Genomic DNA, 26,911 nt, shown 5'->3' with positions numbered 1-26,911 from the left:
CAGACACCCCCCTTTGAGAAGTGAAGTGCTCTCTTCTGAGCCAGGTCTTATGCAAATGATCAACATGTAATTTACAGTAAGTCGTTAGCTTTTTTTTTTTACCAGGAAGAAGCCTGTGACACGAAGCCTCTCACACAGAGCTGTTGTTACACCCATTCAGACTTCTGTACTTATTGACACCCTTACAGAGCTGTTGTTACACCCATTCACACTTCTGGACTTATTGACACCATATTGTCCTCTTATAAACAGGGAGTTGGTAGAAAAGTTTGCAATGCAGTTAGTTTCTGTCCACTTGTTTTGATGTAGATAGAGGATGAGGAAGAGGGAAGTTGAAGAAGTGCGATTTAATGTGAACCGTTGGCCCTCTCTGAAAAAAGATAGAGACATCTCTGAATAACTATTATCTTTGGTGTTCATGTCACACAGGAGACAGTACATATAGATCTCAGGACCTCTCTGAGAAAGACAGAGACATCTCTGAATAACTATTATCTCTGGTGTCCATGTCACACAGGAGACAGTAAATATAGACCATAGGCCCTCTCTGAGAAAGATAGAGACATCTCTGAATAACTATTATCTCTGGTGTCCATGTCACACAGGAGACAGTAAATATAGACCATAGGCCCTCTCTGAGAAAGACAGAGACATCTCTGAATAACTATTATCTCTGGTGTCCATGTCACAAAGGAGACAACAGTTATTCTTTGTGAGGTCACCGTCTTGCATTGAGCTACTGTTCATCCTGCTGCTGGTGTCAGCATCACATCACAGTCTCAGTTTAAACCACTGCTTAAAGTTTAAAAGCCAACAACACTTCCTCTGGCCGCCTTTCCTTCCAGTTCTCTGCTGCCAATGACTGGAAATAATTGCAAAAATTGTCTGAAGCTAGAGTCTTACATCTCCCTCTCGAACTTTAAGCATCAGCTGTCAAAGCAGCTTACCGATCACTGTACCTGTACACAGCCCATCTGTAAATAGCACACCCAACTACCTCATCCCCATATTTTTACTTACCCTCTTGCTCTTTTGCACCCCAGTATCTCTACTTGCACATCATCATCTGCACATCTATCACTCCAGTATAAATGCTAAATTGTAATTATTTGACCTCTATTTATTGCCGTACCTCCCTACTCTTCTACATTTGCACACACTGTACATAGATTCTTCTATTTTTCTGTTCTATTGTGTTATTGACTGTATGTTTGTTTATGTGTAACTCTGTGTTTTTGTCGCATTGCTTTGCTTTATCTTGACCAGGTCGCAGTTGTAAATGAGAACTTGTTCTCAACTAGCCTACCTGGTTAAACAAAGGTTAAATAAAATTACAAATAAATTAAAAAGGAAGTGGACCGCCATAGTTTCAAATGGTGATTTACCTGAAAACCCTCTGAGACAGATGCAGACATACATTCTAACACATATCTCTGAATAACTCTCCTCACTGAAAACCCTCTGAGACAGATGCAGACATACATTCTAACACATATCTCTGAATAACTCTCCTCACTGAAAACCCTCTGAGACAGATGCAGACATACATTCTAACACATATCTCTGAATAACTCTCCTCACTGAAAACCCTCTGAGACAGATGCAGACATACATTCTAACACATATCTCTGAATAACTCTCCTCACTGAAAACACCATAGATAAAAACAAGTCTACATGGCTATCGATGATGTGGTTTAATATGGGTTAAATGGGTTAATCAGCTAAGAATCTGAAGCGTTAGGTTTAACTTCTTTGCTGTGTGTGAAGATAGACAGACTGGCGGGACAGAGAGAGAGAGAAACATATTTGTGACCTTAGACATTTACACCCTCCCTTCCTCCCCAGAAGAGAAGAGGTGTGAGTAAACATCTTTGAATAACTATTATCTCTGGTGTCAATGTCAACTGTTTATGTCCTTCAGAGTGTGGGGAGAAAGAGAGGGAGATACAGAGAGAGACACAGCGAGGCAGATATGGAAAGAGATAGAGAGAGCATATTTTGGACCTTAGACATTTAGACACCCCTCCCTCCCCGGAAAAGAAGAGGTGTGAGTAAACATCTCTGAATAACTATTATCTCTGGTGTCAATGTCAACCAGGACACAGCATAGTGTATAAAACTCTACATGGCCATTGATGGCTGACCACAGAGTGCAAGACGTAATGCAGCATTTCAAAGATTTTATCTACACTGTAGTAAACTAAACTAATATAAACTATATATACAAACTTATCTACACTGTGGTAAACTAAACTAATATAAACTAAATATACAAACTAATCTTCACTGTGATGAACTAAACTAATATAAACTATATATACAAACTAATCTACACTGTGGTAAACTAAACTAATATAAACTAAATATACAAACTAATCTACACTGTGGTAAATGAAACTAATATAAACTAAATATACACACTAATCTACACTGTGGTAAACTAAACTAATATAAACTAAATATACAAACTAATCTACACTGTGATGAACTAAACTAATATAAACTATATATACAAACTTATCTACACTGTAGTAAACTAAACTAATATAAACTAAATCTACAAACTAATCTTCACTGTTATAAACAAACATGGTTCTCAGAAAATAAGTCTGTGGTCACATGGTGGTGGTTCGTGTCGTACTATTGGTTAGACAGTTTCCCCTTTAATGAGGTTGACTGTTAAAACTGTCTCTGACATTAGACTGAGTCATACAGAGACTCCAGCTGTGCAGCGAACAGACAGGAACCAACAACTGAGATAACAGCAGACTTTACAACAGTAGAAGATACAACAGTAGAAGATACAACAGTAGAAGATACAACAGTAGAAGATACAACAGTAGAAGATACAACAGTAGAAGATACAACAGTAGAAGATACAGCAGTAGAAGATACAACAGTAGAAGATACAACAGTAGAAGATACAACAGTAGAAGATACAACAGTAGAAGATACAACAGTAGAAGATACAACAGTAGAAGATACAACAGTAGAAGTTACAACAGTAGAAGATACAACAGTAGAAGATACAACAGTAGAAGTTACTTCATTTGAGCACAGCTGTGTAAAGATGTCAGAGGCAACCTATAAAAACAGAGATGGATTGAAAGGGGAAAAAACAAATGAGACCATGAATATTGATGATCGTATACCGATCAACAAAAGACCCAGCATGCCCCGCAAGAAGGATGGAGCTGGTGATCAACATTCAGGTAACAGTTTATCCTGGTGTAGTGCTCAACACGGACACACACACACACACATGCGCACACGCACACGCACACACACACACACACACACACACTCTCAAATTTAATTTGCATAAATATTTACACTCCTGAGTCAATGCATGTTAGAATCACCTTTGGCAGCGATTACAGCTGTGCGTCTCTGGGTCAGTCTCTAAGAGCTTTGTACACCTGGACTGTACAATATTTGCATCTCTTTCAAATTGATTGTTGATCGTTGCTAGACAACCATTTTCAAGTATTACAGTCAGATATAAGACAACTGAATGTAGGCCAATCAGGAACATTCACTGTCTTCTTGGTATGCAACTCCAGTGTCGATTTGGCCTTGTGTTTTAGGTTATGGTCCTGCTGAAATGTGAATTTGTCTCCCTGTGTCTGGTGTAAAGCAAACTGAAGCAGGTTTTCCTCTAGGATTTTGCCTGTGTTTAGCTCCATTCTGGTAATTTTTTATCCTGAAAAACTCTCCAGTCCTTAACGATTACAAGCAAGCACATAAAATCACCATTGGCCTCATTGTGAAATCCCTGAGATGTTTCATTCCTTTCTGGCCAATGTTTTAGAAAGGATGTGAGTATGTTTGTAGTGATTGGGTGTTTATGTTTGACCAATAGGTGCCCTTCTTTGCGAAGCGTTGAAAAACCACCCTGGTGTTTGCTTGTTTGAATATGTGATTGAAATTCACTGTTTGACTGAGGGATCTCACAGATAATTGTATGTGTGGGGTACAGAGATGAGGTAGTCATTTAAAACATAATGTTAATGCTTATCCTGACCCCGACCCGGACCCGGACCCCGACCCCGACCCCGACCCCGATCCCGATCCCGACCCCGACCCGGACCCCGACCCCGACCCGGACCCCGACCCCGACCCCGACCCCGACCCGGACCCCGACCCCGATCCCGACCCCGACCCGGACCCCGACCCCGACCCGGACCCCGACCCCGACCCCGACCCGGACCCCGACCCCGACCCCCCCGACCCGGACCCCGACCCCATCCCCAACCCGACCCCGACCCCGACCCCGACCCCGACCCCATCCCCAACCCGACCCCGACCCCGACCCCGACCCCGACCCGGACCCCGACCCCATCCCCAACCCGACCCCGACCCCATCCCCAACCCGACCCCGACCCCGACCCCGACCCCATCCCCAACCCGACCCCGACCCCGACCCCGACCCCGACCCGGACCCCGACCCCATCCCCAACCCGACCCCGACCCCGACCCCGACCCGGACCCCGACCCCGACCCCGACCCCGACCCGGACCCCGACCCCATCCCCAACCCGACCCCGACCCCGACCCCGACCCCGACCCGGACCCCGACCCCGACCCCGACCCCGACCCCGACCCGGACCCCGACCCCGACCCCGACCCGGACCCCGACCCCACCCCATCCCCGACCCCGACCCCGACCCCATTCCCAACCCCGACCCCGACCCCATCCCCAACCCCGACCCTAATCCTGCAATGGTTGCGTGGAAATTGAATTAACATAATACAAAAATCGACATCCGTCAGTTTTAGAAAGAGACACGGGCCACATCTCAATCCACTGCATCCTCCCTTTCACAGCTAGAGCGGTCAGACCATGAGACATGCTGAATATCGGGCCACATCTCAATCCACTGCATCCTCCCTTTCACATCTGTGGTGGTAGGTGGCAGATCTAAAGTGGTCAGCCCATGAGACATGCTGAATATCGGGCCACATCTCAATCCACTGCATCCTCCCTTTCACATCTGTGGTGGAAGGTGGCTGATCTAAAGGGGTCAGACCATGAGACATGCTGAATATCGGGCCACATCTCAATCCACTATATCCTCCCTTTCACATCTGTGGTGGAAGATGGCAGATCTAAAGGGGTCAGACCATGAGACATGATGAATATCGGGCCACATCTCAATCCACTGCATCCTCCCTTTCAGATCTGTGGTGGAAGGTGGCAGATCTAAAGAGGTCAGACCATGAGACATGCTGAATATCGGATCTTCTCACAAAATCGTATGTAGCGTCTGAACAGTTTGGCCTACAAACTATTATGGACGTATATATGGAGATAGTTCAGTGCCTAAAATAAGGGGATAAATACATGTAAAAAAATATAAATAAAATGTTTCCTGATCTCTATTACATACATGAAGGGCACTTTTCGGCATTTGGTGTATGTTGATGAGAGACTCCATATTGCAAATGTACGGTCCCTTACCAGACGTGCGCGAATGTTTCTAAAAATTTGATACTAGATGTCTGCGAATGTCTGTAAAATTCGCCGACGGCGGCGAGCCGTGCATCGGGGCCAGATCTTCGAACGAAGTCATCGAACGAAGTCTCTCGTAAAGTCGGTTTCTGTTTTAAAAATGTTCACATTTTGGTAATTTTTCTGCTGTCCCGGTAAATTCCAGCAGATGGCGAATGGAATCTTATTGCAAATGTACAAAACATCACCAATCACGACATGGCCATTTCTACTAAACGGAAAAGACTTCAAAGACGAAACTTGTGTTAAGGCCATTTTTCTGGGATTAAAGTTTAAAAACAAAAATAGAGCGCTAATTTGACCGCTTCACGTCAAAGTACATGAACCTACTTTGTCAGGAAAAAAAGAACCAGTCATGTATCTATTGTAATTTAAGAAAAATCGCACAATGTACAATTGGTGATGTTGAAAAAAAATATTTGTTTTTTTACAAAAGTTACAGATCCAGTTGCAGCGTATCCGTTAATGCGGATTTCTGAGCTCTGCAAGATTTCTGTAATTTTCTGTGATTTTCTGAAATAACACACACTCATTCAACCCTTTGTAAATAAGTCAGTTCTTAACGTGAAAACTTAAAACTCAATATTCTATAAGAGCCTACCCCAAGGAGGATATGTGTTCACTTTCAGCTTCCTGTGTCAACCGGAAGTGCCTTAAAATGGTCTCATAGCTGTTTCGAAATAGTTAAAAAGGTCAGATCTTTTCTAAACTTCATATGTGTGATTAGGCAACCCTCATGAACTGTAAATCAGTCATTTCTCCCAACAGCCAACAGATGTCAAAGAAAAGCTCTCTCACACACACAGCAAGGACTTAATGACATAGTGTGGGGCTTACAGACACACCGAGCCTGCAATTGTTACCTTTGTTCGAACTATCAAAGAACCGTCATACCATCACGAATCCTTAGAAACTTGTTCTAGAGCTCAAGTCAATAGTGCACGGTGAGTAATGTGGCTCTAGAAGGTTCTCAGACCGAGAAACAGCCTCGTACATTTGCAATAACTTAAATTAATTTTAACCATCACGAAAATGGCAACATTTAGAAAAGTCTCAGAGTTGTAAGACTAGGTGCATTGAAACCAATATGGCCCATAGAGATGGACCCTAACGTTTCTGTCCGATAACTCATTCAAGGACCCCGTAGCAAATTTGGATTTTCAGCACCAATTAAGGTCGCTGCTCGGTTTCCAAATGACCTATCGAGCCGAAACTTGGGATTCAGGGTGGCCTCAGCTAGGCCTACACATAATGTCAGAACTGGACCTGCAGCTAGAATGTAAGTACGTGATTAATGTTTTTATTATGGATTAAACAGAAGGCGCTGTGCATTTTGGGCTTGCTCTGAAATATGTGATAGTTGTCTTCTAAATGAGTTGGAAAAAGTGGGTTTGGTGTCAGTTTGTATCAGTTTGGTGTCGGAATAATATCGAATTGACTGATGCATGGTGACTTGCTTGGTGACTTGTCTATTTGCAATATGTTTAAACAGTGATAGACCATCAGCAAATTGACATTCTGAAATCAACACCAACAAGCGATGGAGAGGAACCACTATCACTGAACATCCCGAGTTCATCGGGCCAGTCAATGTTGCATTTCTGCAGTGTTTTTGAGCATGTCAAATGTGTGATGGTAAATATCCATTGAAACATATTGCAAATGGACAGCCGTGCAACTGGTGACTGGAATGGGTTACCAGGAGCACATTTTTTGAAATGTTTGTTAATACTGTTAATGGGGAGCAAGTGGTCTACGGTTGGGTAGGGCACACCCCCACCCGTGCCCACCCCCATCCCGTGCCCCTGGTCATTTTGGACGTTTTTCTTTCTTTAAAAAAACGGGGAAAAACCAACAGAGTCCCACTTCTCCCTCATCATTCATGACAAATAGACCATCTAGATTGATTCTTGGCTTAACATAGTGCTATTTTTCATTTGGGCAGTATAAATGCCATTTGGACATGGTTCATTGACTTTTGGGTTTGGAAACTGACTTCCTATGATCGTACATGGCAAATGGATATAACATCCTGATTTTTTCAAATGTTCAAAATTGGACCCTTGGTCTTGACTTGATGTGCATTTGCAATATGAACATTTACTGTGGAGCACGCTTGCCATCTATGGGATTTTTGCTGTGTGACACTTGGCATTTGCAATATGTTTTGAATGAAATGGCATCCAATTGAGTGGTATTGTAAATCGTGTACATGTTTCTTACGGTGCCAATAAGATCCTATTAATTGTTGTCCATTTCAGGGGGGTATTCCCTTACATACATTAAGGGAACATTTCGACAATCACCGTATAGTTAGTGAGAAAGTCCCTATTGGAACTGTACGGTCCCTTACTAGACGTCCGAAAACATTTTAGAAATTCGGGGACGGCGTCGGGCCGAGCGGTAGGGCCAGACCTACCGGGAAGTCATCAAATGAACTTTGTCGGACATTCGGTTTTCGTTTAATAAAATAAACAAATTTTAGCCCATTTTTGCGCAATGCCGAAATATCCCACAAGAGGGCATAAGCAATCATATTGCTATTGGACAAAACATCACGAATCACGACGTGCCATATCTCGGAAACCGAAAATATTTCGAAGCCGAAACTTGGTGGGCGTAGGTTTGGCATTATGGGAAGATGGCCCCGAACAAGATGGCGTCTAGGCCTCAACGGTTTTTGAGTTATGGCCATATTTCTGGGATTAAAGGTCCAAAATGAAAATAGAGAAAAGATTTTTTCACTTCACGTCAAAGTCAAGGAGCCTCCGGTGTCAATAAAAAAATCGGCCATTTATCTATCGTCATTTACGAGAAATCGTACGTTGACCAGATCGTGATGTTCAGATATAGGTGTTTTTTTTTTTTTTTCAACGGTTACAGATCCAGTTGCAGGGTGATCATACGAGTATTTTTAAAATGTGCTGCGGAGCTCTGCGACATTTCTGTGATTTTCTATGATTTTCTGAAATAACACACACTCACTAAACCCTCCGTAAATAACTCAGTTCTTAACGTAAAGACTTAAAACTCAGGATTCTGTAAAGGCATACCCCAATGAGGATATGAGTTTATTTATAGCTTCCTGTGCCAACCGGAAGTGCCATAATTGGTGTCTCAGGGGCTGTTTGGAAGGGTTAAAAAAATCAGATCTGTCCAAAACTTCATATGTGTGATTAGACAACCCCCATGAACTGTAAATCAGTCATTTTTCCCAACAGATGTCAAAGAAAAGCTCTCACACACACACACAGCAAGGATGGAGTGACAAAGCGTGGTGTTTAAAGACACAGAGAGCAGGCAATGGCATAAACATAATCCCAAGGCAGGGCCGAGTCCAACGAGGTGCCCCGCTTGACCGTAGCTCACTCGGTCTGAGCGCAGCGACCATGAGAAAAATAGGCCCACAATGAAGCCTGCACCACAATGTCATTTGATTTTGGGTGACAGCGGCGGAACCGTTAGGTTTAGAAGGACAATTCAAACACAGGACTGTTCCTAAGGTCCTCCCGATCTGTGCAAGCCTAACCTTGACTGTGTGGCATTAACCTTTCACAGTTAAAAGAAGGTGTTTACAAAAAAACAGTGTGCATTGACTTCTCTCCCCATAGGAATACATTGCCTGCTCCCCTAAATACAACCTGGGGTCTTTATGGGTTATGAATGCTGTATGAACCTGTCTTCTATGACATTCCATCAGACCACTATGAGGTCTACCTGTGTCGATTCTAAGCTTCCTGGAGCAACCGGAAGTGGTTAAATTGACCCAAAAGGTATTTGGATGTACATCACCTCGAAAGGTGCCGAGGCCTCTGCATTATTCAACCCTGTGTAGATCAGTCAATTCTCAACTTAAAGACTTAAAACTCAGGATTCCCTAGGTTTCTATGTCAGTCAAGACATGTGTGTATTTATAGCTTCCTGTGCCAACCGGAAGTGCCATAATTGGTGACTCAGGGGCTGTTTGGAAGGGTTAAAAAATCAGATCTGTCCAAAACTTCATATGTGTGATTAGACAACCCCCATGAACTGTAAATCAGTCATTTTTCCCATAAAAATTCAAAGGAAAAATAAATCACACAGATACACAACTTGGATGGAGGGACGTATTGGGGTGTGTAGAGACTGACAGTGCCTCCAATAGTTAGCTTTGTTCGAGCTAAAAAAGAACCGTCAGACCTAGAGTTCCGAAACTTTAGAATCCTGTTCTAGACCTCAGGTAGATAGTGTGTGGTGAGTTACGGCGCTCTAGGAGGTTCTCGGACCGAGAAACAGCGTCGAACATTTGCAATGACTTCAATTCATTTTGACCATTACGAAAATGGCGACATTTAGAAATGTCCCAGAGACACAAGACTAGGTGCATTGTGACCGTCTCGGCCCATAGAGACAGAACCCAACATCTCGGTCCGATAGCTCATTCAAGGACCCCGTAGCAAGGCATGGAAAAAGTGGATTTTCAGCACCAATTAGGCTTTTACTCGGACACCAAATGACCTATCGAGCCGAAACTCGGGATTCGGGGTCGCCTCACATAGGACTACACATAATGTCCGAACTGGCCCCGCAGCTAGAAAGTAACTATGTGTTTTATGGTTTTTTAATGTTTTGTACCGAAGGCCTTGTGAATTTTGGGCCAGCTCTGAAGTATGTTATACTTGGCTCCTAAATGAGTTGGGAAAAGTGGGTTTGGTGTCAGTTTGTATCAGTTTGGTGTCAGAATGATATCAAATTGACTGATGGACGGTGACTTGCAGGTGACTCTTGTCCATTAGCAATATGTTTAAGCGGTGAGGTACCATCACCAAAAGCGACATTTTGAAATCAACCCAAACGAGCGATGGAGAGGTACCAGTATCACTGCCCAGACATCCCTATGTCATCGGGCCAGTCAATTTGGCATTCCTGCATGATTTTTATGGCATGACAAATTGGTGATGGTGACTGCCCAGTTAACCATATGGCAAATGCACAGTGACTTTGCAAAAGTGAGAAAACATGACCAAATGGACATTCTGAAATCAACCCTAACGAGTGATGGAGAGGTACCAGAATCACTGCCAAGCCATCCCGAGTTCATCGGGCCAGTCAATTTGGCATTCCTGCAAAAATTTTCAGTGACTTTGCAAAAGTAAGGAACATTTGCAATATGTTTTAACAGTGAGGTACCATCACCAAAAGCGACATTCTGAAATCAACCCAAACGAGCCATGGAGAGGTACCAGTATCACTGCCCAGCCATCCCGAGGTCATCGGGCCAGTCAATTTGGCATTCCTGCAAAAATTTTCAGTGACTTTGCAAAAGTAAGGAACATTTGCAATATGTTTTAACAGTGAGGTACCATCACCAAAAGCGACATTCTGAAATCAACCCAAACGAGCCATGGAGAGGTACCAGTATCACTGCCCAGACATCCCTATGTCATCGGGCCAGTCAATTTGGCATTCCTACATGATTTTTATGGCATGACAAATTGGTGATGGTGACTGCCCAGTTAACCATATGGCAAATGCACAGTGACTTTGAAAGAGTGAGAAAAATCACCAAATGGACATTCTGGAATCAACCCTAACGAGCGATGGAGAGGTACCATAATCACTGCCCAGACATCCCGAGGTCATCGGGCCAGTCAATTTGGCATTCCTGCACAAATTTTCAGTGACTTTGCAAAAGTAAGGAACATTTGCAATATGTTTAAGCGGTGAGGTACCATCACCAAAAGCGACATTCTGAAATCAACCCAAACGAGCCATGGAGAGGTACCAGAATAACTGCCCAGCCATCCCTATGTCATCGGGCCAGTCAATTTGGCATTCCTACATGATTTTTATGGCATGACAAATTGGTGATGGTGACTGCCCAGTTAACCATATGGCAAATGCACAGTGACTTTGCAAAAGTGAGAAAACATGACCAAATGGACATTCTGAAATCAACACAAACAATGGCATCACCATAGAGTCCAGACTGTGCCGAGTCCAACGAGGCGCCCCGCTTGACCGTAGCTCGCTCGGTCTGAGCGCGGCGACCATGAGAAAAATAGGCCCAATATTAAGCCTTCACCAGTACGTCATTTGATTTTGGGTGACAGCGGCGGAACCGTTAGGTTTAGAAAGACAATTCAACCACAGGACTGTTCCTAAGGTCCTCCTGATCTGTCCAAGCCTATCCTTGACCGTGTGACATTAACCCTTCACAGTCAAAAGAAGGTGTTTACATAAAAACAGTGTTCATTGACTTCTCTCCCCATAGGAATATATTGGCTGCTCCACTAAATACAACCTGGAGTCTATATGGGTTATGAATGTTGTATGAACCTGTCTTTGGTACCAGTCCATCAGACCACTATAAGGTCTACCTGTGTCGATTCTAAGCTTCCTGGACCAACCGGAAGTGGTTCAAATCGCCCTAAAAGTGTATACCCATACACTGCCTGCAATTTGATGGACATATTGCATTGAACCCTGTGTAAATCAGTCAGTTTTCATGGTAAAGACTTAAAACTCAGGATTCTCTAATGGAATAGCCCAATGAGGATGTATGTTGAGTTACAGCTTCCTGTGCCAACCGGAAGTGCCATAATTGGTGACTCAGGGGCTGTTTGGAAGGGTTAAAAAAATCAGATCTGTCCAAAACTTCATATGTGTGATTAGACAACCCCCATGAACTGTAAATCAGTCATTTTTCCCAACAGATGTCAAAGAAAAGCTCTCACACACACACACAGCAAGGATGGAGTGACAAAGCGTGGTGTTTAAAGACACAGAGAGCAGGCAATGGCATAAACATAATCCCAAGGCCGTGCCGAGTCCAACGAGGTGCCCCTCTTGACCGTAGCTCGCTCGGTCTGAGCGCAGCGACCATGAGAAAAATAGGCCCACAATGATGCCTGCACCACAATGTCATTGGATTTTGGGTGACAGCGGCGGAACCGTTAGGTTTAGAAGGACAATTCAAACACAGGACTGTTCCTAAGGTCCTCCCGATCTGTGCAAGCCTAACCTTGACTGTGTGGCATTAACCTTTCACAGTTAAAAGAAGGTGTTTACAAAAAAACAGTGTGCATTGACTTCTCTCCCCATAGGAATACATTGCCTGCTCCCCTAAATACAACCTGGGGTCTTTATGGGTTATGAATGCTGTATGAACCTGTCTTCTATGACATTCCATCAGACCACTATGAGGTCTACCTGTGTCGATTCTAAGCTTCCTGGAGCAACCGGAAGTGGTTAGATTGACCCAAAAGGTATTTGGATGTACATCACCTCGAAAGGTGCCGAGGCCTCTGCATTTTTCAACCCTGTGTAGATCAGTCAATTCTCAACTTAAAGACTTAAAACTCAGGATTCCCTAGGTTTCTATGTCAGTCAAGACATGTGTGTATTTATAGCTTCCTGTGCCAACCGGAAGTGCCATAATTGGTGACTCAGGGGCTGTTTGGAAGGGTTAAAAAAATCAGATCTGTCCAAAACTTCATATGTGTGATTAGACAACCCCCATGAACTGTAAATCAGTCATTTTTCCCAACAGATGTCAAAGAAAAGCTCTCACACACACACACAGCAAGGATGGAGTGACAAAGCGTGGTGTTTAAAGACACAGAGAGCAGGCAATGGCATAAACATAATCCCAAGGCCGTGCCGAGTCCAACGAGGTGCCCCGCTTGACCGTAGCTCGCTCGGTCTGAGCGCAGCGACCATGAGAAAAATAGGCCCACAATGAAGCCTGCACCACAATGTTATTTGATTTTGGGTGACAGCGGCGGAACCGTTAGGTTTAGAAGGACAATTCAAACACAGGACTGTTCCTAAGGTCCTCCTGATCTGTGCAAGCCTAACCTTGACTGTGTGGCATTAACCTTTCACAGTTAAAAGAAGGTGTTTACAAAAAAACAGTGTGCATTGACTTCTCTCCCCATAGGAATACATTGCCTGCTCCCCTAAATACAACCTGGGGTCTTTATGGGTTATGAATGCTGTATGAACCTGTCTTCTATGACATTCCATCAGACCACTATGAGGTCTACCTGTGTCGATTCTAAGCTTCCTGGAGCAACCGGAAGTGGTTAAATTGACCCAAAAGGTATTTGGATGTACATCACCTCGAAAGGTGCCGAGGCCTCTGCATTATTCAACCCTGTGTAGATCAGTCAATTCTCAACTTAAAGACTTAAAACTCAGGATTCCCTAGGTTTCTATGTCAGTCAAGACATGTGTGTATTTATAGCTTCCTGTGCCAACCGGAAGTGCCATAATTGGTGTCTCAGGGGCTGTTTGGAAGGGTTAAAAAAATCAGATCTGTCCAAAACTTCATATGTGTGATTAGACAACCCCCATGAACTGTAAATCAGTCATTTTTCCCATAAAAATTCAAAGGAAAAATAAATCACACAGATACACAACTTGGATGGAGGGACGTATTGGGGTGTGTAGAGACTGACAGTGCCTCCAATAGTTAGCTTTGTTCGAGCTAAAAAAGAACCGTCAGACCTAGAGTTCCGAAACTTTAGAATCCTGTTCTAGACCTCAGGTAGATAGTGCGTGGTGAGTTACGGCGCTCTAGAATGTTCTCGGACCGAGAAACAGCGTCGAACATTTGCAATGACTTCAATTCATTTTGACCATTACGAAAATGGCGACATTTAGAAATGTCCCAGAGACACAAGACTAGGTGCATTGTGACCGTCTCGGCCCATAGAGACAGAACCCAACATCTCGGTCCGATAGCTCATTCAAGGACCCCGTAGCAAGGCATTGAAAAAAGTGGATTTTCAGCACCAATTAGGCTTTTACTCGGACACCAAATGACCTATCGGGCCGAAACTCGGGATTCGGGGTCGCCTCACATAGGACTACACATAATGTCCGAACTGGCCCCGCAGCTAGAAAGTAACTATGTGTTTTATGGTTTTTTAATGTTTTGTACCGAAGGCCTTGTGAATTTTGGGCCAGCTCTGAAGTATGTTATACTTGGCTCCTAAATGAGTTGGGAAAAGTGGGTTTGGTGTCAGTTTGTATCAGTTTGGTGTCAGAATGATATCAAATTGACTGATGGACGGTGACTTGCAGGTGACTCTTGTCCATTAGCAATATGTTTAAGCGGTGAGGTACCATCACCAAAAGCGACATTCTGAAATCAACCCAAACGAGCCATGGAGAGGTACCAGTATCACTGCCCAGACATCCCTATGTCATCGGGCCAGTCAATTTGGCATTCCTGCATGATTTTTATGGCATGACAAATTGGTAATGGTGACTGCCCAGTTAACCATATGGCAAATGCACAGTGACTTTGAAAGAGTGAGAAAAATCACCAAATGGACATTCTGAAATCAGCCCAAACGAGCGATGGAGAGGTACCAGTATCACTGCCCAGCCATCCCGAGGTCATCGGGCCAGTCAATTTGGCATTCCTGCAAAAATTTTCAGTGACTTTGCAAAAGTAAGGAACATTTGCAATATGTTTTAACAGTGAGGTACCATCACCAAAAGCGACATTCTGAAATCAACCCAAACGAGCCATGGAGAGGTACCAGTATCACTGCCCAGCCATCCCGAGGTCATCGGGCCAGTCAATTTGGCATTCCTGCAAAATTTTTCAGTGACTTTGCAAAAGTAAGGAACATTTGCAATATGTTTTAACAGTGAGGTACCATCACCAAAAGCGACATTCTGAAATCAACCCAAACGAGCCATGGAGAGGTACCAGTATCACTGCCCAGCCATCCCGAGGTCATCGGGCCAGTCAATTTGGCATTCCTGCAAAAATTTTCAGTGACTTTGAAAAAGTAAGGAACATTTGCAATATGTTTTAACAGTGAGGTACCATCACCAAAAGCGACATTCTGAAATCAACCCAAACGAGCCATGGAGAGGTACCAGTATCACTGCCCAGCCATCCCGAGGTCATCGGGCCAGTCAATTTGGCATTCCTGCAAAATTTTTCAGTGACTTTGAAAAAGTAAGGAACATTTGCAAATGTTTTAACAGTGAGGTACCATCACCAAAAGCGACATTCTGAAATCAACCCAAACGAGCCATGGAGAGGTACCAGTATCACTGCCCAGCCATCCCGAGGTCATCGGGCCAGTCAATTTGGCATTCCTGCAAAAATCTTCAGTGACTTTGCAAAAGTAAGGAACATTTGCAATATGTTTTAACAGTGAGGTACCATCACCAAAAGCGACATTCTGAAATCAACCCAAACGAGCGATGGAGAGGTACCAGTATCACTGCCCAGACATCCCTATGTCATCGGGCCAGTCAATTTGGCATTCCTGCATGATTTTTATGGCATGACAAATTGGTGATGGTGACTGCCCAGTTAACCATATGGCAAATGCACAGTGACTTTGCAAAAGTGAGAAAACATGACCAAATGGACATTCTGAAATCAACCCAAACGAGTGATGGAGAGGTACCAGAATCACTGCCAAGCCATCCCGAGGTCATCGGGCCAGTCAATTTGGCATTCCTGCAAAAATTTTCAGTGACTTTGCAAAAGTAAGGAACATTTGCAATATGTTTTAACAGTGAGGTACCATCACCAAAAGCGACATTCTGAAATCAACCCAAACGAGCCATGGAGAGGTACCAGTATCACTGCCCAGCCATCCCGAGGTCATCGGGCCAGTCAATTTGGCATTCCTGCAAAAATTTTCAGTGACTTTGCAAAAGTAAGGAACATTTGCAATATGTTTTAACAGTGAGGTACCATCACCAAAAGCGACATTCTGAAATCAACCCAAACGAGCCATGGAGAGGTACCAGTATCACTGCCCAGACATCCCTATGTCATCGGGCCAGTCAATTTGGCATTCCTGCATGATTTTTATGGCATGACAAATTGGTGATGGTGACTGCCCAGTTAACCATATGGCAAATGCACAGTGACTTTGCAAAAGTGAGAAAACATGACCAAATGGACATTCTGAAATCAACACAAACAATGGCATGACCATAGTGTCCAGACTGTTCCGAGTCCAACGAGGTGCCCCGCTTGACCGTAGCTCGCTCGGTCTGAGCGCGGCGACCATGAGAAAAATAGGCCCAATATGAAGCCTTCACCAGTACGTCATTTGATTTTGGGTGACAGCGGCGGAACCGTTAGGTTTAGAAAGACAATTCAACCACAGGACTGTTCCTAAGGTCCTCCTGATCTGTAAAAGCCTATCCTTGACCGTGTGACATTAACCCTTCACAGTCAAAAGAAGGTGTTTACATAAAAACAGTGTTCATTGACTTCTCTCCCCATAGGAATATATTGGCTGCTCCACTAAATACAACCTGGAGTCTATATGGGTTATGAATGTTGTATGAACCTGTCTTTGGTACCAGTCCATCAGACCACTATAAGGTCTACCTGTGTCGATTCTAAGCTTCCTGGACCAACCGGAAGTGGTCCAAATCGCCCTAAAAGTGTGTACCCATACACTGCCTGCAATTTGATGGACATAGTGCATTGAACCCTGTGTAAATCAGTCAGTTTTCATGGTAAAGACTTAAAACTCAGGATTCTCTAATGGAATAGCCCAATGAGGATGTATGTTGAGTTACAGCTTCCTGTGCCAACCGGAAGTGCCATAATTGGTGTCTCATGGGCTGTTTGGAGGGGTTAAAAATATCAGATCTTTCCAAAACTTCATATATATGATTAGGCAACCCCCATGAACTGTAAATCAGTCATTTTTCCCATAAAAATTCAAAGGAAAACTAAATCACACAGATACACAACATGGATGGAGGGACGTATCATTGGGGTGCGTAGAGACTGACAGTGCCTCCAATAGTTAGCTTTGAATGATATCAAATTGACTGATGGACAGTGACTTGCAGGTGACTCTTGTCCATTAGCAATATGTTTAAGCGGTGAGGTACCATCACCAAAAGCGACATTCTGAAATCAACCCTAACGAGTGATGGAGAGGTACCAGAATCACTGCCAAGCCATCCCGACTTCATCGGGCCAGTCAATTTGGCATTCCTGCACAAATTTTCAGTGACTTTGCAAAAGTAAGGAACATTTGCAATATGTTTTAACAGTGAGGTACCATCACCAAAAGCGACATTCTGAAATCAACCCAAAAGAGCCATGGAGAGGTACCAGTATCACTGCCCAGACATCCCTATGTCATCGGGCCAGTCAATTTGGCATTCCTGCATGATTTTTATGGCATGACAAATTGGTGATGGTGACTGCCCAGTTAACCATATGGCAAATGCACAGTGACTTTGCAAAAGTGAGAAAAATCACCAAATGGACATTCTGAAATCAACCCAAACGAGCGATGGAGAGGTACCAGTATCACTGCCCAGACATCCCGAGGTCATCGGGCCAGTCAATTTGGCATTCCTGCAAAAATTTTCAGTGACTTTGCAAAAGTAAGGAACATTTGCAATATGTTTTAACAGTGAGGTACCATCACCAAAAGCGACATTCTGAAATCAACCCAAACGAGCCATGGAGAGGTACCAAAATCACTGCCCAGCCATCCTGAGGTCATCGGGCCAGTCAATTTGGCATTCCTGCACAAATTTTCAGTGACTTTGCAAAAGTAAGGAACATTTGCAATATGTTTTAACAGTGAGGTACCATCACCAAAAGCGACATTCTGAAATCAACCCAAACGAGCGATGGAGAGGTACCAGTATCACTGCCCAGACATCCCTATGTCATCGGGCCAGTCAATTTGGCATTCCTGCATGATTTTTATGGCATGACAAATTGGTGATGGTGACTGCCCAGTTAACCATATGGCAAATGCACAGTGACTTTGCAAAAGTGAGAAAACATGACCAAATGGACATTCTGAAATCAACCCTAACGAGTGATGGAGAGGTACCAGAATCACTGCCAAGCCATCCCGAGTTCATCGGGCCAGTCAATTTGGCATTCCTGCAAAAATTTTCAGTGACTTTGCAAAAGTAAGTAACATTTGCAATATGTTTTAACAGTGAGGTACCATCACCAAAAGCGACATTCTGAAATCAACCCAAACGAGCCATGGAGAGGTACCAGTATCACTGCCCAGCCATCCCGAGGTCATCGGGCCAGTCAATTTGGCATTCCTGCAAGAATTTTTTGTGACTTTGCAAAAGTAAGGAACATTTGCAATATGTTTAAGCGGTGAGGTACCATCACCAAAAGCGACATTCTGAAATCAACCCAAACGAGCGATGGAGAGGTACCAAAATCACTGCCCAGCCATCCCTATGTCATCGGGCCAGTCATTTTGGCATTCCTGCATGATTTTTATGGCATGACAAATTGGTGATGGTGACTGCCCAGTTAACCATATGGCAAATGCACAGTGACTTTGCAAAAGTGAGAAAACATGACCAAATGGACATTCTGAAATCAACCCTAACGAGTGATGGAGAGGTACCAGTATCACTGCCCAGCCATCCCGAGGTCATCGGGCCAGTCAATTTGGCATTCCTGCACAAATTTTCAGTGACTTTGCAAAAGTAAGGAACATTTGCAATATGTTTTAACAGTGAGGTACCATCACCAAAAGCGACATTCTGAAATCAACCCAAACGAGCCATGGAGAGGTACCAGTATCACTGCCCAGCCATCCCGAGGTCATCGGGCCAGTCAATTTGGCATTCCTGCAAAAATTTTCAGTGACTTTGAAAAAGTAAGGAACATTTGCAATATGTTTTAACAGTGAGGTACCATCACCAAAAGCGACATTCTGAAATCAACCCAAACGAGCCATGGAGAGGTACCAGTATCACTGCCCAGACATCCCTATGTCATCGGGCCAGTCAATTTGGCATTCCTGCATGATTTTTATGGCATGACAAATTGGTGATGGTGACTGCCCAGTTAACCATATGGCAACTGCACAGTGACTTTGAAAGAGTGAGAAAAATCACCAAATGGACATTCTGAAATCAGCCCAAACGAGCGATGGAGAGGTACCAGAATCACTGCCAAGCCATCCCGACTTCATGGGGCCAGTCAATTTGGCATTCCTGCAAAAATTTTCAGTGACTTTGCAAAAGTAAGGAACATTTGCAATATGTTTTAACAGTGAGGTACCATCACCAAAAGCGACATTCTGAAATCAACCCAAACGAGCCATGGAGAGGTACCAGTATCACTGCCCAGCCATCCCGAGGTCATCGGGCCAGTCAATTTGGCATTCCTGCATGATTTTTATGGCATGACAAATTGGTGATGGTGACTGCCCAGTTAACCATATGGCAACTGCACAGTGACTTTGAAAGAGTGAGAAAAATCACCAAATGGACATTCTGAAATCAGCCCAAACGAGCGATGGAGAGGTACCAGAATCACTGCCAAGCCATCCCGACTTCATCGGGCCAGTCAATTTGGCATTCCTGCAAAAATTTTCAGTGACTTTGCAAAAGTAAGGAACATTTGCAATATGTTTTAACAGTGAGGTACCATCACCAAAAGCGACATTCTGAAATCAACCCAAACGAGCCATGGAGAGGTACCAGTATCACTGCCCAGCCATCCCGAGGTCATCGGGCCAGTCAATTTGGCATTCCTGCAAAAATTTTTAGTGACTTTGCAAAAGTAAGGAACATTTGCAATATGTTTTAACAGTGAGGTACCATCACCAAAAGCGACATTCTGAAATCAACCCAAACGAGCCATGGAGAGGTACCAGTATCACTGCCCAGCCATCCTGAGGTCATCGGGCCAGTCAATTTGGCATTCCTGCATGATTTTTATAGCATGACAAATTGGTGATGGTGACTGCCCAGTTAACCATATGGCAAATGCACAGTGACTTTGAAAGAGTGAGAAAAATCACCAAATGGACATTCTGGAATCGACCCTAACGAGCGATGGAGAGGTACCAGAATCACTGCCAAGCCATCCCGACTTCATCGGGCCAGTCAATTTGGCATTCCTGCAAAAATTTTCAGTGACTTTGCAAAAGTAAGGAACATTTGCAATATGTTTTAACAGTGAGGTACCATCACCAAAAGCGACATTCTGAAATCAACCCAAACGAGCCATGGAGAGGTACCAGTATCACTGCCCAGACATCCCTATGTCATCGGGCCAGTCAATTTGGCATTCCTGCATGATTTTTATAGCATGACAAATTGGTGATGGTGACTGCCCAGTTAACCATATGGCAAATGCACAGTGACTTTGAAAGAGTGAGAAAAATCACCAAATGGACATTCTGAAATCAGCCCAAACGAGCGATGGAGAGGTACCAGTATCACTGCCCAGCCATCCCGAGGTCATCGGGCCAGTCAATTTGGCATTCCTGCAAGAATTTTTTGTGACTTTGCAAAAGTAAGGAACATTTGCAATATGTTTAAGCGGTGAGGTACCATCACCAAAAGCGACATTCTGAAATCAGCCCAAACGAGCCATGAAGAGGTACCAGTATCACTGCCCAGCCATCCCGAGGTCATCGGGCCAGTCAATTTGGCATTCCTGCATGATTTTTATAGCATGACAAATTGGTGATGGTGACTGCCAGTTAACCATATGGCAAATGCACAGTGACTTTGAAAGAGTGAGAAAAATCACCAAATGGACATTCTGGAATCGACCATAACGAGTGATGGAGAGGTACCAGAATCACTGCCAAGCCATCCCGAGGTCATCGGGCCAGTCAATTTGGCATTCCTGCAAAAATTTTCAGTGACTTTGAAAAAGTAAGGAACATTTGCAATATGTTTTAACAGTGAGGTACCATCACCAAAAGCGACATTCTGAAATCAACCCAAACGAGCGATGGAGAGGTACCAGAATCACTGCCCAGCCATCCCGAGTTCATCGGGCCAGTCAATTTGGCATTCCTGCATGATTTTTATGGCATGACAAATTGGTGATGGTGAATGCCCAGTTAACCATATGGCAAATGCACAGTGACTTTGCAAAAGTGAGAAAACATAAACAAATGGACATGATGAAATCAACACCACGAGTGATTGAAAGGAACAACAATCACTGCCCGGCCATCCCGAGTTCATCAGGCCAGTCAATTTTGCATTTCTGAAGGATTTTTGAGCATGTCAAATTTCTTATGACATTTGGCCCCCACAAAACATATGCCTTATGCACAAGCAAAAAAAAACAAAAACATTATAATAATAAAATATGACTAAAGTATGTTGATACAGTTCTTATACGTGTGTAACTGACACAAAATGCGAAAAAATTTCGAAAAACGGTCCAGAAAGCACTTTTTTAGGGGTGTGTGAAGTTTTTTATGAAATTTAAGAATTTTTGACTTTTGACTTCTGACTTCCTATGAAATCATATTGCAAATGGACAAAACATATGCAATATGCGCAAGTAAAAAAATTAAAAAAATTATGTTAATAAAATTGGACAAAAGTATTTTCATACAGTTCTTATACATGTGTAATTGTCAAAAAAGCGAAAGAATTTCGAAAAACGGTCCAGAAAGCACTTTTTTAAGGGGTGATACGTTTTTTTCAAAAAATTCGTTTTTTCAAAATTTGGCTTTTGGATGTTGACTTGGAGTCCAATACCAATATGAAAAACCATGGTGGAGTGCAATCGCCACCTGTTGGATTTTTGAAGTGTTACAACTGGCAATACCCATATGGCAATAGCAGTAAACTTTGCATGAATCAACGCCGCTTTGGGTGGTATTGGCCAATGTGTGCATGGTTCGGTCAATGCCAATAACTTGCCATTCATTTTTGTCCACTACGGGGGTGAAATCCCTTACAATTCTTAGACACTTCAGAACTTCCTTTTGATATTTTTGGGAATTTTCTGTTGTTCCATGTAGTGAGTCTGTTGTAAATGTTGTATCTTTATCTCTGCATTGTTGGAAAAGGACCCGTAAGTCAGCATTTCACTATTAGCGTATCACGTTTAAGGGAAGACCCAGATGCAAACGATGTACGAAGTAACAGAAGTTTATTACTAGAACAGGGGGCAGGATCAACGACAGGTCAAGGGCATGCAGAGGTCAGTAATCCAGATCAGAGTCCAAAAGGTACAGAAATGGCAGGCAGGCTCAGGTTCAGGGCAGGCAGAATGGTCCAAATCAAGAAAAGAGGAACTAGAAACAGACAGGAGCAAGTGCAAAAATGCTGGAAAGCTTGACGAATGAAACGAACTGGCAACAGACAAACAGAGAACGCAGGTATAAATACACAGGGGATAATGGGGAAGATAGGCGACACCTGGAGGGTGGTGGAGACAAGCACAAATTCAGGTGAAACAGATTCCGGTGTGACAAGCATATTTTTACGAAGCATGTGACAAATAAAATGTGGATTAAAATACGTTCCACAACTAATTTTGGGGGCCTGAACTCTGCAATATGTTGAAGCCAATATTCTGGAAGAAGTTCTGGAAGTCAAGCAGTAGAACATGTGAGGTTCTGGAACTCAAGCAGTAGAACACGTGAGGTTCTGGAACTCAAGCAGTAGAACATGTGAGGTTCTGGAACTCAAGCAGTAGAACTCTGATAAAAGAGCAAGTTTTTATGCTAATGATTTGTTCTTCAGTGTCTTGTCAGTGGTGGAAGAGATACTCTGGAGCTGCTGCAGTGTGTCTGGGGCTGCTGTGTGTTCTCCTACTGGCTGGGATCATAGGCCTGTTTCTCTACCGTGAGTTTGATATGTTCTCACTCAAACATTCTTCATCATCAGTGGTGTAATGACCACCAAATTCCCCTGTTACCTTGTTCATTGGTCGTATTGTTTCACAGAGAGAAACCAATTGACCTGTTACAACACCCTGACTGAAGAGAGGGACCAGTTACAGACCAGCGGAAACAATCTGACTGAAGAGAGAGACCAGCTCAAGACTAGCAACAACACGCTGACCAAAGAGAGAGACCAGCTACAGACCAGCGACAACACCCTGACCAAAGAGAGAGACCAGCTACAGACCAGTTACAACACCCTGACCAAAGAGAGAGACCAGCTACAGAAAGAGACAGAACTTCTGAAACAATCTTTGGTTGAGAAAGGTGAGTCTAATTGTCTCATAACTGTTCTGTTTGACAGTCTCTGTATCAGTTCACATGCCACTTACAAAGAGGAAATGTAACTTTTATTAAATGAAAAATGTGAGAAAAAATGTTTGACTTCCGAACCGTCCATTAGTTAGTGTCCCGTCTTCCTTGACTGTCTGATTGATACTTAATTCAATGTTGTATTAAAGTGACTAAAGCAGGAAATGTTCAACTTATAGTTTGTCCGGAAGGATGGAAGAAGCTTGGTAGCAGTTGTTACTACGTCTCTACTGAGTACAAATCCTGGGAGGAGAGCAGACAGGACTGCAGAAAAAGAGGAGCAGACCTGGTGGTCATCAAGAGCCAAGAACAACAGGTGTGTGAGAAAGAGAGAGAGTGACAGAGAGAGTGAGTGAGTGAGTGAGTGAGTGAGTGAGTGAGTGAGTGAGTGAGTGAGTGAGTGAGTGAGTGAGTGAGTGAGTGAGAGAGAGAGAGAGAGAGAGAGAGAGAGAGAGAGAGAGAGAGAGAGAGACAAAAAGAGAGTGACAGAGAGAGTGACAGAGTGAGACAGGGATGCAGCTTAAGCCCCACCCTCTTCGGCATATATATCAACGGATTGGCGAAGGCACTCTAGAACAGTCTATAGTCCCGGTCCCCACCATACTTAGAATCTGAAGTCAAATATCTACAGTTCGCTGATGATCGGGAGCTTCTGTACCCAACAAAGCAGGGCCTACGGCAGCACCTAGATCTTCTGCGCAGATGCTATCAGACCTGGACCCTGACAGTAAATCTCAGTAAGACAAAAATAATGGTGTTCCCTAAACATCAGCGCCACAGGTAACTTCCACAAAGCTGTGAACGATCTGAGAGACAAGGCAAAAAGGGCCTTCTATGGAGGGCCTTCAAAAGGAACATAAAATTGACACGCCAAATAGGATCTGGCAACAAAAAAAGTTAATCGGTTATAGAACCCATTGCCCTTTATGGTTGTGAGGTCTGGTGACACCAACCAAGAATTCACAAAATGGGACAAATATCAAATTGAGACTCTGCATACATCATTCTGAAAAAATATCCTCTGTGTACAACGTAAAACACTAAATAATGCTGCAGAGCAGAATTAGGCCGATACTCCCTAATTATCAAAATCCAGAAAAGAGCCGTTAAATTCTACAACCACCTAAAAGGAAGCGATTCCCAAACCTTCCATAACAAAGCCATCACCTACAGAGAGATGAACCTGGAGAAGAGTCCCCTAAGCAAGCTGGTCCTGGGGCTCTGTTCACAAACACAAACAGACCCCACAGAGCCTCAGGACAGCAACACAATCAGACCCAGCCAAATCACGAGAAAACAAAATAATAATTACTTGACATATTAGAAAGAATTAACAAAAAAACAGAGCAAACTGGAAAGCTATTTGGCCCTTAACAGAGAGTACACAGTGGCAGAGTACCTGACCACTGTGACTGACCTAAATTTAAAGAAAGCTTTGACTATGTACAGACTCAGTGAGCATAGCCTTGCTATTGAGAAAGGCCGCCGTAGGCAGACATGGCTCTCAAGAGAAGACAGGCTATGTGCTCACTGCCCACAAAATGAGGTGGAAACTGAGCTGCACTTCCTAACCTCCTGCCCAAAGTATGACCATATTAGAGACACATATTTTCATCAGACCACAGAAATCCACAAAGAACTTGAAAACAAACCCAATTCACATTAACTCCCATATATATTGAGTGAAATACCACAGTGGGCATCACAGCAGCAAGATTTGTGGCCAGTTTTCCCTTCTGAAATTTAACTACTTGCAATTAATATTTGAAATTGGAAAACATTTTTTTGGAGAATACTATGTATTAACAATGTTGAATCTCTCCTACAACTACAGACATTAGTCAATTGGTTATGCGGGGTAAAGAACTATGTCTGGATTGGTCTGACTGACTCTGTTTCTGAGGGGACCTGGAAATGGGTGGACGACACACCACTGACCACAAAGTAAGACATTAATGAATTCTGTGTCACTATGACATCACTGTCTGGAGTAGTATGTTCAAAATGGAAAGCCTGATTCTCCTACAGGTATTGGAACAGTGGACAGCCTGATTCTGTGTTGTTTCTTCTACAGGTATTGGAACAGTGGACAGCCTGATTCTGTGTTGTTTCTTCTACAGGTATTGGAACAGTGGACAGCCTGATTCTGTGTTGTTTCTTCTACAGGTATTGGAACAGTGGACAGCCTGATTCTATGTGTTGTTTCTTCTACAGGTATTGGAACAGTGGACAGTCTGATTCTGTGTTGTTTCTTCCACAGGTATTGGAACAGTGGACAGCCTGATTCTATGTTTTGTTTCTCCTACAGGTATTGGAACAGTGGACAGTCTGATTCTGTGTTGTTTCTCCTACAGGTATTGGAACAGTGGACAGCCTGATTCTGTGTTGTTTCTCCTACAGGTATTGGAACAGTGGACAGTCTGATTCTGTGTTGTTTCTTCTACAGGTATTGGAACAGTGGACAGCCTGATTCTGTGTTGTTTCTCCTACAGGTATTGGAACAGTGGACAGTCTGATTCTGTGTTTTTTCTTCTACAGGTATTGGAACAGTGGACAGTCTGATTCTGTGTTGTTTCTTCTACAGGTATTGGAACAGTGGAGAGCCTAATGGTGGAGGAGCAGAAAACTGTGTGTATTTCTACTCCTGGTCATCAGACACAGGAGCTTGGTGGGACTATGACTGTTCCTATAAATACAGATGGATCTGTGAGAAATAGGATTCATCCTCGGTTCTCTCTGTACTGCTAAATAAGATTATGCTCAGTATTGTCAATCGTAAACTATTTTCTGCTTATTCAATTTACCTTGTCAACTACATACAATATATAACAAGACAAATGTAGAATACATTATAATAAAAACATATGCAATAACAATACAATGAATTGATAAGAGAAGGACTGTTCTGTCTGTTGTTGAGGAAATTCACAAAAAATCAAAGGAAATGAATTAATTATCACAGTCATGGAGTTTATTGATGTTCATTTTTATTTGAATTACTTTTTACTTTAGTCTACTTGCTAAATATTTGCTAAATACTTGCTTAACTCTTCTTGCACTGCACTGTTGGTTAAGGGCTTGTAAGTCATCATTTCACTGTAAAGTCTACACTTGTTGTATTCTGCGCTTGTGACAAATAAAGTTTGATTTGATTTGAGACCCTTTATACTGCGACACAAACAAGTCATATCAGCATGGTTGGTTCCTGCATGAGACTGACTGATACCACACCAGACTTCTTACCTTGAAACTGAGATACTCCTTTTGGTTCCCAGAGCAATGTTCTGGGTGTACTGGGAAAATGCTTATACAGTGACAGTGAGAGTGTTGATTCCTCCCATATACAGTCAATCAGTTACTCACATGAACCCAACCAAGTTGGATATTAGAAAA

General features: G+C 43.3%; 1 protein-coding gene across 1 annotated transcript; it reads left to right on the top strand.

Annotated features, from left to right (window-relative positions):
* Window positions 1–2,720: 2,720 nt before the first annotated feature.
* LOC135538466 (CD209 antigen-like protein E) lies at window positions 2,721–26,684 on the top strand. The gene is made up of 6 exons (XM_064964356.1): window positions 2,721–3,214; window positions 23,007–23,108; window positions 23,210–23,473; window positions 23,698–23,834; window positions 25,353–25,462; window positions 26,103–26,684. The coding sequence occupies exons 1-6, from the start codon at window positions 3,073–3,075 to the stop codon at window positions 26,233–26,235; spliced, it is 888 nt and encodes a 295-aa protein (XP_064820428.1). The 5' UTR covers window positions 2,721–3,072; the 3' UTR covers window positions 26,236–26,684.
* Window positions 26,685–26,911: the final 227 nt, after the last annotated feature.

The sequence above is a fragment of the Oncorhynchus masou genome, unplaced genomic scaffold, assembly GCF_036934945.1.
Source record: "Oncorhynchus masou masou isolate Uvic2021 unplaced genomic scaffold, UVic_Omas_1.1 unplaced_scaffold_970, whole genome shotgun sequence".
In the NCBI taxonomy this organism is placed as follows: Eukaryota; Metazoa; Chordata; class Actinopteri; order Salmoniformes; family Salmonidae; genus Oncorhynchus; species Oncorhynchus masou.
Note: the sequence above shows the minus strand (reverse complement) of the source record. Positions and strands in the feature narration are given on the sequence as shown.